Source organism: Lagopus muta, chromosome 1 (genome assembly GCF_023343835.1).
Source record: "Lagopus muta isolate bLagMut1 chromosome 1, bLagMut1 primary, whole genome shotgun sequence".
NCBI lineage: Eukaryota > Metazoa > Chordata > Aves > Galliformes > Phasianidae > Lagopus > Lagopus muta.
Genome location: NC_064433.1, coordinates 53063818 through 53082316, shown reverse-complemented (window position 1 = coordinate 53082316; position 18499 = coordinate 53063818). Strand labels below are relative to the sequence as shown.

At 40.7% G+C, this 18499-nt stretch overlaps 1 protein-coding gene across 5 annotated transcripts; it reads left to right on the top strand.

The window, feature by feature from the left end:
• On the top strand, nucleotides 1-16790 carry TCP11L2 (t-complex 11 like 2). Of its 5 annotated transcripts, XM_048959727.1 has the most exons (12): nucleotides 3-200; nucleotides 977-1214; nucleotides 3120-3238; nucleotides 5461-5630; nucleotides 7441-7576; nucleotides 8511-8631; nucleotides 9051-9271; nucleotides 9831-9967; nucleotides 10910-11097; nucleotides 12510-12691; nucleotides 13415-13587; nucleotides 14144-16790. In XM_048959727.1, the coding sequence occupies exons 4-12, from the start codon at nucleotides 5495-5497 to the stop codon at nucleotides 14386-14388; spliced, it is 1539 nt and encodes a 512-aa protein (XP_048815684.1). In that variant the 5' UTR covers nucleotides 3-200; nucleotides 977-1214; nucleotides 3120-3238; nucleotides 5461-5494; the 3' UTR covers nucleotides 14389-16790. The 5 variants fall into 5 exon arrangements, with proteins under 5 accessions (XP_048815702.1, XP_048815684.1, XP_048815677.1 ...); XM_048959720.1 differs by lacking the exon at nucleotides 977-1214; XM_048959754.1 differs by lacking the exon at nucleotides 977-1214 and having other exon boundaries at nucleotides 5-200; nucleotides 7444-7576.
• Nucleotides 16791-18499: the final 1709 nt, after the last annotated feature.

Sequence of the window (18499 nt, the reverse complement as noted above, 5' to 3'; positions counted from 1 at the left end):
GGAGGAGATGACCTGAATCTCTCAGGATAGCCGACAGCTGACGGGCAGGAGTTACTTCCCCCCCACACTCCTTTCCCCGTTCCCGTCAGAGATGGGCGCGCCCGAGGAAGGCACTCATAGTCCGGGCTGCTACATAAACCCGAGGGGGTGTTTAAAACCCCGGCGAGCGTCGCACGGGGAGCTGGGCTGCTGGTGCTGCGGTAAGTGAGCAGGAACGGGCAGCTGTGCCGTGTGGTGGCTCTGGGACGGGGTGCTACGGGGCGAGTCCTGCTCCGAGGGTCGCTGCCCTCCGGTGTGGTGCGGGGGGCGGCTGTCCCGCTGTCCGTCGGGGGTATCCCCTCTCACGGGCACAGCCGCGGAGTTCCGTGGGCAGCGAGCAACGAGGGCACCCCGGGGCGGACGCTGAGGTCAGGACAGCCGGGCTGGCGGAGCGGCTCGCCCTTCCCCGTCTTTCCTCCTTCCCCCCCCGGGCCCGTCCTTGGTAACGCTGTTTGTTTTGGTCGAGCAGTGCCAAACTGTTAAAAACATGGGGCCGGGGGAGGAGACAGGCCAGGGAGGAAGAGGAGGAGCCGGTGGCGGGAGCAGAGCCGCTGTCTGAGGCCCCTCGGCTGTGCGGGGCGGAGGGCTCTGATCCGTCCTGCGTGCAGCCCTCGGGATGAAGGGAGAGCTCCGCGTGCGGAGAGTCGAAGCTGTCCGGAGTAACGCTCAACAAAGGCGCTTTTCTGCTCCTGTGCCCTGCGGCCGAGAGCTGACAGGCAGCGAGAAGGGAAACCCGAGCCGATGCTGCCTCGCTGATAGAGCATCAGTCTGGCGGAATGAGTGAGATAAAATCCCGTGCAGCGGTCCAGCTGGACAGAGCACTGAGAGGGAAGTGCGTATGGATGAAGGGCTCTGTTGAACAAAGCTGCACTGTGGAAAGGTGGTCTGTGAAGCTGTTATCTGAAGGAAAAAAAGCTTTCTGAACTTTTTTCCCCAGGTGCCTCCTAAGATAACGGCTAAAGGAAGCCCTCGGGAATAAAAAGTGTGTTCTTGAGAACTAATCACACCTTGTGATCTTGGGCACCTCCACAGCGGTCAGGTGGGGTGAAGGGTAACTGCAAGAGCACAGCTATACAATACCTCTGTACAGTGCACTTCTTTCCTATATGGAGTGATCCAGAGCTGCCTCAACAGCACGGCCATCTGTGCAAGGGACGGTTGGACTAGATGATGCTGTATGTCGTTTCCAACCTTGTGATTCTATGGTTCCTTGTTACATTAGCTGGAAACTTGCAGGTAGAAAAATCGACTAAAGCTTTATATGTGTAGAAGGTATTTTTAACTTGACATCACATTTAGGCTACAATAGATTCCCCTACTGTAGGGAACATGTTTTAGCAGTGGGTTGGGCAGGTGATCTGCAGAGTTCCTTTCCAGCCCCTCAGATTGTGTGGGGAGGGGTAAATAAAAGCAACAAACAAAATGGGACTGATCAAAAGAAAGCACTCTATAATAAAATCCACTGCCAAACATATCATACCTAAAGTAAATGCATTGTTTTTTAAAGCAGGAGGAGCAGAGCAAGTTGTAAGCACAGACAGAGCCTTTGATAGAAAGGCTGTGTGTTAAAACAAGACCCTAATATATAAAGCTTAATGAACGTATTAAAAATTAGAAGAGGGTGTTGTTTATTCAGGATAGAGAGTTAAAAAGCTCCTGGAAGGCTAAAGGTTTTTTTTTTTTTATATATATATGTAGGTCACTCTGAAAGCAATGCCTCCTGTTTATTTCTAAGGAAACTACAACAGCTACGAAGAGCACAATAAAATCAGTGAACAGAGTGCATTCTCAATAACAAAACACTATTTCTGAGAGTGTTTGCTGTCATTAACTGTATCTCCATCAGCAATAAAAAGCGTGCTGCCTTTGTAATATTCTGTCCTCTGTAGACGATGCACGGTATTTTACCATCCACCACCTTATTGTGCTTGCATCCACGTTGATGAATGTCAACAAGTGCCATTTCTGTGCATGGAGGAATTCACTGACACACCTTTGCTTCACGCATACTTCTGTGTCAGGTGCTGTTCTGTCAGACTGCCCCTCTGCTGCCATCTGTCACATGGCAACAATATGTAATGGTATATTAGTGGGAAGGTTTGACCTCTTGTGCCATACCACCAACAGCCACCTCTGGTGTTGTGAGCCAACGTAAAACGGGAGGCATTTCTTTCAGAGCAGCCATTGTATTTCTTACTTGGAAACTGCATTAATAGTCACTTAAAATTACTTGTGAACTTAGCCCTTAGTAACTTCTGAGAAGCATTAGGACAAGAAGCTCTTGCAGTGTACGTTATGAAGAATGGACTAGGTAGCTTGATCCTTTATTGTGACTAATTAAAAAAGCCCATTTTGGTTTGTATTTTGATGTTCTCAATGAGTGTTCTTTCCTTTATCTTTAGCTGTTGGGTAACATTAAAACCTAGATGGCATTTCTGGATCCTGCTTGCATATTCATTTGTTTTCTTTGATGTGCTGCTGCCTTCTCTATCTTATAAACTTCAAGTTTAGCAGTAATGTTCTGAATGCAGAGTACACCCATTTTCTTCCTCACCACTTGAGGCATTATACTAGGAAATATATTTATTACAGCAAAAATTGCAGTGCTTTTTTTAATGTGCCATCTTGTGTTTGTTGGGACTTAAGTCTCCTAAAACACTCTTAACAGCTTCTCTGCTGTGTGTGTGTTTGTAAGCATGAATTGTAGGAGCAGGTACATTCTCAGTGCATCAAAATAAGTCATGGCTGTCTTTCAGATGCAACTATTTGTTGCTGTAAGATCCTTTGCTTTGGAGTACTGTGTAAGTACTTAACATTTATAGAAATCTAATTTTTGCCTTAACTATTTGAATTATTTTGAGCATAAGATTGTGATAGAAAATGCTGTCTTGGTTCTGTGGATGGTTTGGTACTGCGTACTGTTAGAAATGCTTTGCAAGTCTGAATATTTGATTATTTGAATATGTTATTAAAACTATCATATGGCTAAGGGGAAGTTCCTGATGTATAAATGCTGTGATATTTAATTTCTTTCCTTTTTAATATCTATTTGATCTCTTTCCTGTTCTTTTAATATCTAGACTGAAACAGTAGGCACACTGTGAAGGCAAGGGATTTACAAGACCTCTTGGGCCAGTACACATCTAACAACACACAGCAGTTTTTTCCATGGACCACATGCAACATTGACCTTCTGGAGGTTAGTTATTTGAATATGAATAAAGAGGGTTTAGGCATGATTCTAGCTAGGAATTTCAGTTCTGTGTTGATGCAGAAGCAATAGATGGGTGAGTAACACATGCTTTGCAAGCTCAGAAGTTACTGTAAGCAAGCGGTTCCACATCAGGAACCTGCTGTGTATGTCTACAGTGAGGTTACTTGTCACAGCTGGTTTCTAATCAGGTTTAGCTTTGAGATGTGTAACACAAGTACAGTAGAGGGGTTCTACTTCTGCATGACGCAAACGAGTGACTCATTTCTAATTGTAACTTAAATGAGTGCCATTTCCACTGAAAATATTTCTGAGGCTTTTGGCTTGCCAAGTTTCCTCGCAACTCTTTATTTTGCCTAAACAGTACTAGAAATATATATTTCAGTTTAAGTATGATAAAATCACTGTTTTAATAAAAGACTTCTAATATTATGTACCACAGCTAGAGGCTTTGAAGTGACCTGATATTGATCTATGAGTATGTAAAGGGGAGCTGCAGGAAAGAAGGGTACAGACTCTTCAATGGGGTCTGTGGTGATAGAACAAAGAGAAATGGCCTCAAGCTTAAAGTGGGGAGATTCAGGTTACATATAAGGAAAAAATCTTTTACAGTGAGGGTGGTGAGGCTCTGCAGCAGAGTTGTGGTGAATGCCCTGTCCCTGGAAACTTCCAAGGCAAGGCTGGATCAGTCCCTGGGCACCTGATCTATCTGTGGTGTCCCTGTTCAGGGAGTTGAACTAGGTGGCCTTCAGAAGTCCCTTCCAATTGTAAGGATTCTATGGTTGTATGAACTAGAGCTGAAAGCCTTGAACCTATGACCTTCTATACACTGATGTAAAGCTGTCCTTGTTGATGTGATCCCCTTGAAAAACAGAGCAGAAAGGCACTCAAATGCATCATCTTTCCTCTTGGGGGCGGAGGAGGAAAGAAACACCAAACAACTATTAATCAACACAATTAACATGGGAGTATTCATCAGTGGAATAACTCAAGTTGTAAAGGTCTCTTCAGCATGAGCTGGTGCCCAAGAAATCACTCTAAGCTGTAATTAAGAGCTAACAGAAGAGATCATAATCCTCGTCCTCTTTTGTCTACCTCACAACCCCACAATAATTGATTCGTATAACTACATGCAATGATCATCCTTTTGCTGCCATAAGTGGCTTTTTCCAGGTTTAGTGGAGTTGCAAAGTGCAGTATCCTTTGCCTGCTTATGCTGATGCTGTTTAATTGTAAGTGAAGTCATGTTACTTGCTGGCTGTGTCTTTTCATAAAGTCTACTACAGGGTACTACAGGGTACTTCGTCAATGATGGTCCGCTCCTTTTGGTATCTGGGCCAAATTCCTCTGGGAGTAGTTATGACTGTCTTCCAATTTCACATTTTAATGCGATGATTAACATATTTTTACTTCCTGACTTAGAACTATTAATCATCTTCATTGAACAGTGCAACTGTCCAAGTTCTGTGTAGTTGCAGATTATCTGCCTGGGAGGCAGTTGCCTTATGAAGACAGCACAATGAAGCATGAAGCTTCATAGGATGTTATTTGTCACGTACACTGAAGGTAGTGCTAGAGACTTAGTGTTACTGTTTAAATTAAAGCATAAAGACCTACCTGCCTTCTCACCCCTAGAGCAGTATTTCTGGGGTCTCTGCCATTTTCAGTCTGATTTTGAGCAAGGTCTCGCCTTAAAGCATCAGGCTGGGCTTCTGGAGGCATCATGTCAGAAATTTGGCACTCTGAACTACTTGCCCATTCTTCCCCAGCAACATCTCTGCTTGCTTCAGTTGTTGCTCTCAGTGTCAGTCTGTGGCAGGAAGCTAATTGCTAAACATCACTTGATGGTGAAGTCAGCTGGGGGATGGTAACACCCTGATAAATGTCTTTATATTTTGAGATTGAGAGCTTCCAAATTCTGACAGTGAGCAATCAGGGGAGTTGCTATCAGTAGTTGAGTTTTTTGTTTTCAATTTAATCCATTTAAAGATCGATTATGTTAGAGATGGTAAAATATGGAATGGCAAAAGTATATAAATTTTGTACAGGACAGATACAATTTATTAATAACTGCATGATGCTGCATATGTCGAGACAGGTCGCTTTTGTAGCACTTTTTATAAGGAAGACAACGACTTGTTCCTTGTACACCGTAATCTGTACTCAACTTTCAAAACCAAAAAACATAGGAAGTGTGTTTGTCTTTCCAGATCTTGTTTAATTCACCAGCTAAAGGGAAGCACAATGCCTCTCAACGATGACCAGAACAGTGATTCAGATTCTTCTCGCCTTTCTGAAAGTACAGCTTCTTCTAGTGACTCTGAATATTCAAGACAGAGCTTTAACAGCGATTCTTCAAGCAAACCCAGTTCCCCAGCTTGTAAGCCTATTTCAACCTTACCTGTGCTTGACACTTAAGGATAGCCTATCCTCTGTCTCTTTCATGTAGTGGTCAAAGCCTGGGAGTCTGAATTTGTGTTTAAGGGTATTAAATGTAATGTGTGATATTGTCATGGCCATGGAGCAGCACATTTCTTTTTGTGTGGAGTATCACTGATAGCTGTGTCTGTGGAGGTGTCTCTGTTGGCTTCTTCCCTTTAGAAAATGCAAGGCAAGTGTGCCACTACCTGTATCCTAGTCTAGAGTTAATCTTGGTGTTGGTAGCAGTCTCTCACTCAACCAAACTCACTTTGCCCTTTATGTGCAAAGGGTGGATTTTGGGCCACACTGTTTGAAATGAAATCTTTTACAACATAAAATTAACTCAGTGTTACCTGAAGTTGCATGAGTTTAATCTATGATTTTAATATTTATCTGGTAAACACTAGGATTGAACACTCATTTGCACAAGGAAGATATTTCAGTAGTGCGTCCAGGCCTGGGGCCCCCAGCACAAGAAAGATGCAGAGCTCTTGAAGTGGGTCCAGAGGAGGGCCACTAAGATGATCAGAGGGCTGGAGCACCTCTTCTATGAGGAAAGGTTGAGGGAACTGGGCTTCTTTAGCTTGGAGAAGAGAAGGCTCCAGGGAGACCTCATTGTGGCTTTCTAGTACTTGAAGGGAGTGTATGAACAGGAAGGGAAACGGCTGTTTACAAGGGTAGATAGTGATGGGACAAGGGGGAATGGTTTTAAACTGAGACAGGGGAGGTTTAAGTTAGATATTAGGAGGAAGTTTTTCACACAGAAGTGGTGACACACTGGAACAGGTTGCCCAAGGAGGCTGTGGATGCCCCATCCCTGGAGGCATTCAAGGCCGGGCTGGATGTGGCTCTGGGCAGCCTGGTCTGCTGGTTGGCAACCCTGCACATAGCAGGGGGGTTGAAACTCAATGATCATTGTGGTCCTTTTCAACCCAGACCTTTCTATGATATTTCCTGAATGAGTACTGATAAATAACACCTTAATTAAATGTGCTTAGTATTGGTGTCTGTAAGCATTCTCAAACCATGCATACCTGGTTAGTGTCCAAATAAGTGAAATCTTGCATTAAAACAGGCTTATTAGTGGAGCAATTGGCAATTAGCTCTAGACTCCTAAAGAGTAATAATGACAGAACAATAGTCACAGATATTAAATGGGAGAACTTAGCATTTAAAAGCAGGGATCTTAGAAATACTCCTGCTTTCAAATAAACTTCAGACATGTTTACATTCTTAATTCCTATTTGTTTAAGAAAGGGACTAACTTATGATGCATTTGCTATGGTTCTTTAGTAGGGGGTTATTAAATGGGTAACGTTAGAACCTTCTCTGCAGGCAAGAGAAGCATTATCGTGTGCTCCAGATTACAGTGCAAGTCTGATATCTGTTATTGCCTGTGCTTTTCTTCTGGTGAATCCTATAGAACAACTGGCAGGAAGTCTGTGGACTGTAAGGTTCCATTTTGAAGGAAAGAAAACTATCCCCGTTAAGATGCAAAAACATAGAACTGCTTTAAAAAATGTGGTGTTACCCACCCATCCACACACACACACACACACCCGATAAGCTGGGAGTTTCCTGAGTTAGTGTTTTAAGAAGATATAAAGGTCTGGTAATCCTAGCTTCTTTTCTTCCAAAGCACTAGAGTCCAATTAGCAAGAAGCAAAATTTCTTGCCTTGTTACTTGTGTGCAAGGCTGCTAATTTTTAATAATACTTTGAATTGCACTTACCTACCATAGTGCTTTGTCTTGATTTTGTTTGATCCAGCAGCAAGTCCTCCCAAGATGATTACATTTGATGAACTGATGGCAGCTGCGAGAAATTTATCCAACTTGACATTAGCTCATGAAATTGCTGTAAATGCAAATTTCTGTATAAAACACGAAGACCTCCCACAGAACAGGTAAGGGCATGGATTTTGCACAAAGCAAGATGGAGATTAAAAAGAGAGGCAGCATTAAAGTAGCATTAAAGCAAACAAACAGCACTACGTTTTGAAAGGCTATGGATGTTTCTAATGCAACTCCAAGAGTCGCTGTCAAAGCTGTCTTGCTCAGAGCAAGTATTGCCATCCAACTGGCTTGATACAAATAGAGCATCTTATGCTCTGTCTTATATGTCATGTGGAAGGTAAAAGGCTAATGTCACATGAATTAACATAATGAAAATAACAAGTATAGGTTTGTTCTGTGTAGTTTAGTCCTGTGGAGAAGGTGAAATAGTGAGCTTCTGTGTAGCTGCTTGTAGTAGCAATTTGGTCTCATGACAATATGGAAGATAAGGCTCATCATTGATTTGTCTCCAATACTACACCGAAGGAGGTGTAAAAGGATCTGGAGATCTAGAGGAAGTGAGAAATACTTTCCTCATTGTAGGTGATTAAAATGTTCTTGATTACAGATGACTTTTTAACTTAAAAACCTCATCTCTTGAGAAAATTAACATGACAGAAAATAAAATTTTTAGTTGCAGAAATCCCTTAAGTGATAATTATATGATGGATGCATTTTTTGAGAAAGCTTAGCACATAACACACAAGGTTAGGACTAACAGAATAAATTTGGTAAGGAAAAAGGAAAGGCAGTATCTCTATAACTGCATTTGAATTACCTGCAGCACTTTCTAACACAGTGTTTTGGGGAAGACTTCTTGGTGTAGGTCATGTTTTGGGAGCTGATGGTCTACAGTACAAGGAAAGTATTTTTTCAGGTCATGTGACAGCTGGCAATGCGTTGTATGTTTCCAGCAAGTCACTGGGTTAACCCTAAAATACTTCTGCCAAGAATGAAGGCTCTTTAGTGGTCTTTCTCTCTGTCTGTAATTGACTTCTTCCACAGCTTAGCAGGCACAGTGAAACAAATAGTACACAAGGCATTTTGGGATCACCTGGAATCGGAACTGAATGAAGACCCTCCAGAATATGAACATGCTATCAAGCTCTTTGAGGAAATTAAGGAGGTAACTTTTTTCTCCCTTTCCAGTATTTTTATCAGGTCTGAGTCTAGTAATTCACTGAAGGTTCTGTTAATTCACAGTGAAGCCAACGTTTTGAGTTCCTGCTTTTAAAATGAAGCCATGATTATACAGAATATTAATAATAAATTTATATTAATTGTCATTATGGCTGCATGTCCAATCAGCTTTCAGTGCAGGATGGTTAGCTGCAAGTCAAAACTCTTCTCAAAGCTTAACATTTCCACTGGTTTCTGTCTGATTACACAGCCTTTTTCTTGCTACCTTAGATTGTGTCCAGTCTTAATCTATCCTGTTACAGCTAAATACACTTGACACTAATACTAATCTTATTTTAACATGTTTACAAAGTGCTTTGTTTTTTATTGATAAGCTTTTCATGTTTTTTTTTCCCCCTACTTCAGATTCTTCTTTCCTTCCTGGCTCCAGGAGCAAACAGGATTCAAAATCAAATTTGTGAAGTTTTGGACACAGATCTTATAAGGCAGCAGGCAGAACACAATGCTGTTGATATTCATGGGCTAGCTAACTATATCATCAACACTATGGGAAAATTATGTGCTCCAATAAGAGACAACGATATAAAACAGTTAAAAGCAACTGAAAATATTGTAGAATTACTGAGGTTGGTATTTGGGTGGTTTTTCCACAGGAAAAAAACTATCTCTAGTCTCATAGAGCATCTGGGCAGAGAAAGATGGTGGGGAAGGTCTTAAATAGTGGCATTTTTTAATTGTTCTCATACTGTAAGAAAACTTGTGCAGCAGAAGCATTAAAGGCAAGAGGCAATTGCTGTAACATTCTGTGACTGGGATGTAATGTCCATCCTAATGCAGTGAGTTGAGTGCCTGAATTAAAACTACTGACTCCGAGTAGTTAAACACTGAACAGCAACAACACCACTTGAAATAATATGTTTCTGAGACTGCTGTTTCAGTCTTGTTCATTCTTTCAAAATTCAGAGGGCGTATTCAATCTACCTTGAACTTTTAATTGCATGCTTCCTGCAAGTATTCAGACAAAAAAAAAAAAGTAACAGTTGGGACTGCTACATTTAAATAACGAGGAAGGAGAACCCTGACCAAAATGGGAATTAAAGTGCTAATGAAGGCGTGCTTCACTTCTACTGATGAAAATCAATGGACTGTTCTAGCTTTCTTATTTTAAGATCTCTCTTCTTTCAGGCAAATTTTCCATGTCCTGGACCTGATGAAAATGGATGTAGCAAATTACACAATTGAAAGCCTTAGACCATACCTTCGGCGTAATTTGGTGGACTATGAAAGAACAAAATTCCAGGAAATTCTTGAAGAAACACCAAGTAGGTGTCCTTGAAGCTGTATTTCATTTAAATCTCTATTATATATATATGTATATGTTTAAGGATGTGTTACAGAATCTCTCTCTAGTTAACTTAGAGGAAAAACTCCAGTAAGTAAATGCTGATTTATGGTTAAGCATCTTTTGTCTATTGGGTGTTTTCTGACTAATTTGTATTTGTCTAATTGAGTAGCATCTGAAAAACAAACAGCGACTCTTAGTGTCTGTAGACAAAGAGGCCTGGTGTTATATATTGAAAGATGAGACTTACTTTCTACCCAGCAAGTCTGTTAGTCTGAAGTATATATGGAAAACCAGTTAGTGTGCCTGAAAAGTCAGAGGGGCAGAAGTTTTGAGATTTTTTTTTTTAATGCAAACTTTGAGAAAGCTTCTTTAGGTCACTTTGATCCACCGGTACGCATTTTGCTTAATGTTGCAAAGCAGCCTTTAAGAGAACTTTTTAAAAAGGAGAGGAAAAGAGTAAACTTGCTTCTTAAGTGTTGGCTTCTAAAATGGGAACCCTAAGCCGTTGATACAGCCGGCTGTGTTTATAAATGCAGCCTGTCAAGTAACTTAAAAGGGATTGATTTGCTGTTAATGCAGTTTCTCCTTTCACCTCTTCTTTCCAATCCTGTGACCCAACTACTTACTGGCCTCCCTGAAAGAGGAAAAAGTGAATTGGGTCCTTGGAGTTTGAGGGTTTTTATCATTAGTCTTGGCTGAAGTCCAACAGTTTCTTACTGGGTTTGTGCAAAGATGATCAGCTGAGATGGTCATGAAAAAAGCAAGGGAAAGATTGGCTTCTCTGAGGGCATAGTGTCCACCACATTTTCTCAGTATTCAGAAGTACATATTAACCTTGCTTACATTATTCAGCTTTCTGCCTCAAGTTGCTGCTTTGATGGAATTATATGATAAATCTGTGCTGATTTGCAATGCTTAGGTGCTCTGGATCTCACAACAGAATGGATAAAGGAATCCATAGAAGATGAATTGTCATCCATTTCCGATGAATCATCCTCATCCCCTGGTGCTGATCATAGTTGTAAATCAAGTATTAGTCCTACACTGGTGCTAAACAATGGCTACTTGAAACTACTACGGTGGGACTACCACAAAACAATTCCAGAGGTCAGTGTGTTCCGGTGTCTTCAGCTTTCTAGCTGTATGAAAATATTGATGCAGTATGATAATCATGCTATTAATGACAACGAGTGAAACATTTCTCTTGTGGTTCTTAATCTTCTGAGTAGTAAATTTGGAAATTGACTAGTTTTGTTTTCTGAACTGAGATGGGGCAAGTTCAATAACCAGAAAAGCTTGTTTTCTCTCTCCATATAGCTCACTAGCTCCACCCTAAGAGCAGTCATGCCTGTGGTCAAAAGCTGGACCTTGTACTGATGATGCTTGGCTTTCTTTATTTATATATACATACATATACTTTTTTTTGAGAGAGAGAGAGAGAGATCTGTCTGTAGTACCTTGTTTTCCCAAACAAATGGCAGAAACTGGAATTGGTGGGATTGGGTTGTGAATCTCTTACTCTATGACAGAGTCATTAAGAAATTAAAGCTCACTATAGTGGATATTCATAGTTTCTCTATGCATGTAAACTATTGCTTCAAGAATCACTGGTATTTCCCTCCAACTCCTGATTACCAACCTCTGCCACTTTAAATTAAGCCAGTGTGAAATTGTCTATCAGTCAAGGATAAAATTAGCAACTGCAGCAAGCATCTTAGCTGCTATTCTTAGTGGCTTGGCAGAGAATTCCTGGACTACATGGGGGTGCTCTTAGCGCTCCCAGTCAACAGAAGAAAAGGAAAATATCTTACCGTTCTTCTACTGAGTCTGAATAAGAGCTCCGCACAGGCATCTTCTGGTGAATCTAGACTGTTGAAGTATGAGATTACTATTGAGCAGTTGAATATTAATGCCCAGCTCATCAGTGGGGAGATTTGGTTATCGTGAGCTTTTAAACTTAAAACTGATTTTTAAAAAACTTCATTTAGCTGTGGTAATTACATTCTTGGTGTGATCTGCTGGCTTTTTGCCTGCAGCATTATAGGTGACTCACAGAACCTGTTCAGGTGGTTGAACTGATGTTTGTTATGCACAGTTTGTCATGCACTGTCCATCAACTGCAGATGATGGCATTTTTCCAAAGACAGCTGATTCCAGAAGACTGTTCTGTCTAATCCTAATCGCTGCTGTATTTTGGATCTCAGAAACATGCCACATCATGGCCTGAATTGTTGTCCGCAGATAACTGTCAGCAACAAAGAGAAATAAAATGCAGTTTCTTCGGTGCTCTGTTCACTGGAGGCCTTATCTTTCTTCCCTACCACAGTCTGACTTTGGTACTTGTGCATAATGCCATTTTGTGCAGTGTTGCATGTTCAAAATGTTTTAACTGCTGTCTTGTCTGACTTTGCATATTTGTTGGTTAAAAGCGTTAATGTTTCATGATTAAATCCTATTTGTCCTCCTCCCTGCTTTTCTCCCTCTGTATCCCTAAACTGGTGTTACTGTTTTGTTTCTAGACTCTAATAACAGATGAAGTTCGTCTTCAGGAGTTGAGAGAAAAGCTGAATCAATTAAAAATCATAGCTTGTGTTTGTCTCATAACAAACAATATGGTGGGTGCAGCGATTGCAAATGTGCCTGATTTTGCCAACCTACTGAAAAGAATCTCTGTTCCCCTTCTTGAAGGCATGAGCAAGAAGTAAGGCCTTGTTTATCCCTCTTCATACTTACTTTTTAACAGGGAATACCAAGCAGGTCTAAAAACTCAGGGGAAAACAGTTTAAATGTTAGAGCCACCATTTGTTGATTGTGCAAAAGGAGGCGTTTGGATGGTGCTCTCTGTACTGCACTTTAACTTCTGGTTAGTCCTGAAGTCAGGCAGGCAGTTGGGCTTTGGTGTTGGTAGATCCTTTTGAACTGAACTGTTCTAATACTAGGAGGGCTGCAGCAGTATATTCCCCAAGTCATTTTTGCCAGTTGATTCAAGTTTACTTTAGGAAGCTGAAGTTATATGGCCTCTAATGTTGCTACAGCTTGTGCTACAAGCAAGTATGATGTGATCTCAGAGTGTCTCAAAAAACAAAACAAAACAAAACCCCAACAACTTCCATTTTACTTTTTCCTTGTGAAATGCTGTGAATCGAGCCCCAAGGAATGCATAAGCTCCAGGTCAGTGCGAGTCTGTCATTGCTGCATGCTAAAAATGACTTTTTTTTCCAATTGACATCCTTATCTTACAGATGCTAACTTGTCTTATATCTGTAGAAGTGCAGAAATCTGCTGATAATGTTTTTATATTGTACCATTGCAGAGGGCAGGTTGAAAATGAAGGGAAAAAGAGATAGTAAATTCACTTTAAACTGGTGCAGAAACTGTAAATCTTGTTAATGCTTTTCTTTTTTGTTTTTTTTTTATCTTTCAGAACTTTTGATTTGAAAGAAGCTCTAAATGCTATTGGTGTTCAGATTTGCATCAAAGTGAATGAGTCTCTCACTGCAAGAGATCTTCCCACTCTTAATGCAGAAATGCAGAATAATTTAATGGCTCAAATCACAAGTATTGTTGAGAAGAATAACCCCGTCAGTTCCTTGATTGGTTAGTAAGAAAATACATCACTGTCTTACTGTATGTGTCTATATAGAAGCTCTTAGATAAGCTTGCTGGAAGTAAGTTTTAAAATTTAATTAGCTGTTTTAAAAGCACTTTCTTAGTGCAGTAAAATACTGGATTAGCTAAGAGTAAAGAAATATTGCTTACCTGGAGTCTGTGCTCTGGGTATGCTGCAAGGTGTGGTTTGGTGTAGTGAGGAAAAATTCTAAACGTGTCCTTAAAGGCCGAGAGATAGCAGAGCTTTGAAGGATACTCAGTCTCTCCTCTGTCATTTTTGGGTTTAAACCCAGAGGGTTTTTGGTTACTATCTACTACCTTTTAGTGAAAGTACTTCATTGCGACAGGGTAATGCTCTGTCTGCCTCTTAGGAGCCAGCTGCAAAAGGCTTCTCATATTGCTTCCTTCTGAAAGATGAGGCTTAGGAAAGTGTAGTTACCTCTATTATTGAATTTCTTGTACTGATGTACAGAGCACTTGGGAGGTGAGTGTGTCTTCATCTTGGATTTACACTGTTCTGAGCATACTTGATATTGTGTTTCAGATAAACGGATCCAGTTGTTCATGAAAAGCTTGCTTGCTCCTCCAAGTTTTCGGAAATGTACGCCTGCACTGCCAGGAGGCCTTTCTGTGATTCAACCAGAGATGGAACTTGTTGGATCTCAATTTGCAAGCATTGTAGAATTTAATAAACAAGTGTATGGACCATTCTATGCGAACATACTTAAAAAACTACTTTTTCCTGAGGCAGCAATAGGGAAAGCAGGAATAGAAGCACCCAGTAACTGAAAAAAAAACCCCAAACTATTTCTGTACCCCTTTCTTCTACCTTTTATCTTTTTTTAATATAGAGATTGTGTTCTGGCTCCCCCACTAAGAACTCCAGTGACTATTAACGAGAGCAATCTTGTAAATTGTAGATGGATAATTTCTGAAATCCACTGGAAGAAAATTAATTTCTATTACATATATATTTTATTGAACTAAGTCTGCTCAATGGATTGTGGCACTTGTATTTCACTTTTTGAGACAAGCAATTATTTGTATTTGTGGTGGGTAGGAGGTGGTGAAGCACTTACTGTTTTGCCACCATTAAAACATAATATTTTAAAATATATATATTTACATATATTTACATATGCTATTTTGAGATGACAGAATAATTGTAGATAAAATGCATTATGCTTACATTGTATTTTTTAGAGCAGCGTCTAATGAAAAAAAAAAACATGATTCTGGAAAGACTTTGAAGTATAAAAAGAAATGTAGCATAACTGCTTTTGTAACCAAATCCAGGTTTATAGTTGGCCAACTTCTGGTGCTCCTGTGAATACTGGAACTAAACCTAGCCCCTGTTATGTTCAGGAATGCCAGTATTGCAAGTTGTTCTGGTACGGAAGTTGCAGAAGCGCTCATTATTTAAAATAAGAATAATTCAGTAGTTGTCAACTGGACAGGATAGAGAGATGAAACACTTTAGAAACATGATGCCAGGCACAGGGTGGGGTGGGAATGCAAATATCTGTATGATACCCATCTAGTGAATATCATACAGATCCCAAGTCTAACCTCTAATATAAATGCTTGTATTGATCTTAATGGGTATTAAGTATTTTTGAGGTTGGGCTTTCTGACCTTTATTCTTGAAAGCACTTGACTTTGGGAGAGATCTTACAGAGTACAACAGAGAGCATTCACCCTCTGTAATCTGTTGAATAAGGGCCTAGAATGTTCAAAATGTATTTTGGGTACTCTTGTGTCAGAAAGCAGACAACCAGATCCCTTGCAATTCTTGCAGATGTGATCATGTTCACTCTCAGTAGGTGTCAGAGAGAAGTACGTCTTCATTTTAGATTTATGTTGTTCTGAATTTGCTTTTCTCAAAATCCCTGCAGATTCAGCCCCAATACTTGGTTCCCATTTAATACAGCCAGAATCTTAAATACAGAAATAGAATAGGCTTGGAACTGAGAGATACGGAAGTAAACTTCTGTAAGTTTACATGTTTTATTTTGCATATTTCAGATTACTGGGAATAGATACTGCTGCAATACTTGATATACATGTGTTCTTATCTATGGAAATGAATCATAATTTACTTGAAAATGATCCTTTATATTATCACACAATGGTCCTTTTAAAGTGTCACATATATATAAATTCCATGTGGTACAAGTTAAATAGCTTGTTTTTAATATTTTATACTACGATATATTCTTATTGATGTGAAGAGTTGCCCATAAAAGCTTAATGTGCCACGCGTATTATATATATTACTGTCTATCATAGCAAAACTGGGCATTATTAGCACTGTGGTTTTGTAGTCCATTTTTACAGAATTGTGTACTCTTTTTAATAAGGGAAATGACTTCTTGTCAGCTGATCCTCAGTGTCTGAGGACTTTGGCCACATGTACATGGTATGAAAATCATTTTTTGAAAGGCCTTTTAGAAAACAAATGGCTGTAGTGCACTTCTGTTCTATCCTTTGTTTTAAAAAAATACAAAAGGTGTAAAAACTGAATATGTATTCTGAAGGGAACTTCTATGGAAGCCTGAGAAGGGAACTCTTAGAATACAGTAACAGTGCCAGGAGGTAAAATGGATTCATTCAAACAGATCCAGAACTTCGACATGCAATTCAAAGTCAGCCAGAGAAGAATGCATTTCAAAAGCACTTAAGGGAAGTTAATTCTCTGTGATTTGCTACACCCTTGGAAATACATACGTCAAGTTTCAGCCAAAAGATGGTTTTTTTAATGGGTATTGGAAGAACATTTATGATGTAACTATGAACTTTAATACAAGATATACATTCTGCTGTTCAAAGGAAAAAAAAAAATTTTGGTGATTTGAAAAGGGCGTTTTATAGCATGGCCTATGTTTCAAGTGCTTGTTTAATGTATCTTAATTTTTATTTGATGTTTCAACCGTCGGGATTGCATCTGTTTAATGTCATGTTACTGCATGCTGTTGACGCTACCCTGGCTGAAAAGCACTTGCCTCTGCTCTGAAACTGTCCTTGTGAAACAAGATGCCATTCTGTTACAGCTTCTTTTATTGAAATAAGAATTTTTGAAGTTTTGTATGCATTCAATTGTGATACCATTGTGCTGAAAAGTCTCTTACGCAATTTGTTTCTGAAATGTAATGGATCATGTTAAATGCTGAAGATAAAGGACTGCACTAATATGTTGTGGTGCTTTTCTTTTTCTGTAACTTTTCAGTTTCAGCTGGAGCACAGAGCGAAAGATATTACACATTGTGTAATTGCTGTCCTTGACATCTGGCTCTTGATGAAATTAATGTACTCTGTGTGATCATAGGTCGCACTGAGGCCCTGGAGCATGTCCAGAGATGGGTAGTGGAGTTGTGAAGGGTCTGGAGCACAAGTCTTATAAGGAGCGGCCGAGGGAACTGGAGTTGCTCAGTCTGGAGGAGGGAGGCTCAGGGGACATTTCATTGCTCTCTACAGTGACCATCCCTGGAGGTGTTTCAAGAAATGTGTGAATGTGGTGCTGAGATACATGGCTGGGGGGGTGTGGTGGGGGTGGGCTGGCAGTTGGACTAGGTGATCTTAGCAGTCTTTTCCAACCTTATAGATTCTATAGCTACACTCTATGGGGAGTATGTTAATCATAACAGGCTTCAGACTGGTGGATGAGTGGGGGTAGTTAGAAGTTTGTTTTGATTGCCAAGGAATTCCATTAATGTGACAGGGGCTGGTGGAATATTTGTAAATGAAGTTTTTATTAAAGGTGGTTAATGTATCAATATTGCTTTTTTCCCTTATCTCTATCTTGATCATCTGCCCAGGTTGGCTAGTTCTGATGGACTTGAGGTATGGCCTGGGCACAGATACAATGTGCTGAGACTGTGCTGAAAGCAGGATGGTTGTTGGATTCTCTTAATAATGCAAAAATAATTTCTGTTCCTCTGTCAGGGCTGCATTTGATGAGTCATATTCTTACATTTTGTAAGCTCAGATTCCGAGATAGTATGCTGTTGCACTTCTAATTCACCACTCCACTGCTTGTGTCCTTTTAATTAAGGATGAATGACAGTGGGGCTTTGCCCCGTATTGCAATGCATACTAACTGCAGAATAGAAAGGCTCAACAGGCAGAATGGGGTTACATCAAGGAATGAAACAATTACTTGAAACCTTGAAGTACAGAGCATGGACTGAATATGGTTAAGGCCAGGCTGGGAGTATTTCTTCTACATGTGTGGTGTGTGCTGGGGTGGGGGAGGCTGTGAAGAGTGCAGTGAAGACTGGGAGCTCTAATGGTTAAAGGGTTTGTAAAAATGAAGCCTTTGGTTATTGATTTAATTCATTTCTCCCACCTCCTTTGGTGGGAAATTGGTAAAGGAAGAAGAGAGAGAGAAAGAAGAGCATTATGGAAGAAGAGCATTATGGAAGAAGAGCTGCATGGATTTGCTCAGACCTGATTGCAAATATTTGTTTACAGAGCTCGTTGTGCCTCAGCTCTGTTCCATGTAAAACCGAGACTTTGTGGAAAACTAAGGTTGGAGAGTTGAGATGACATTCATCCCCATGCTCCACACATTCAGAGAGCCCTCAGGATGCAGCCCTGGCTCTGGCAGCTCCTCATGTCCTAGCGTTTATTGCCACCCTTGGGGACATGCCCCCACCCAGCTCGCCTCTTCTGCTGCACGTGCACCCTGTGGGGCTCCAGCTGCCTGAGCCAGACAGGTCAGGGAAATGCAAGTGATGGCTGTAGGGATGGGCAGCGAGGGCCACTGCCAGCACAGCCCAGCACCCAAGACAAATGCTCGCTCCAAGCCTCACACACACACACTTGGCGAGAGTCCAGGCATAAGACTTGGTGACATCACAGCCCGCTGCTCGGTGATGTCACTGACCAGCAGGCCCTTGCT

Coding starts and splice junctions, on each gene's coding strand:
- TCP11L2 (XM_048959745.1), top strand. CDS start 5,495: ATGCCTCTCAACGATGACCAGAACAGTGATTCAGATTCTTCTCGCCTT. Junction 11,098..12,509: donor ACCACAAAACAATTCCAGAG/GTCAGTGTGTTC, acceptor TTTTGTTTCTAG/ACTCTAATAACAGATGAAGT. Junction 13,588..14,143: donor CCCCGTCAGTTCCTTGATTG/GTTAGTAAGAAA, acceptor ATTGTGTTTCAG/ATAAACGGATCCAGTTGTTC.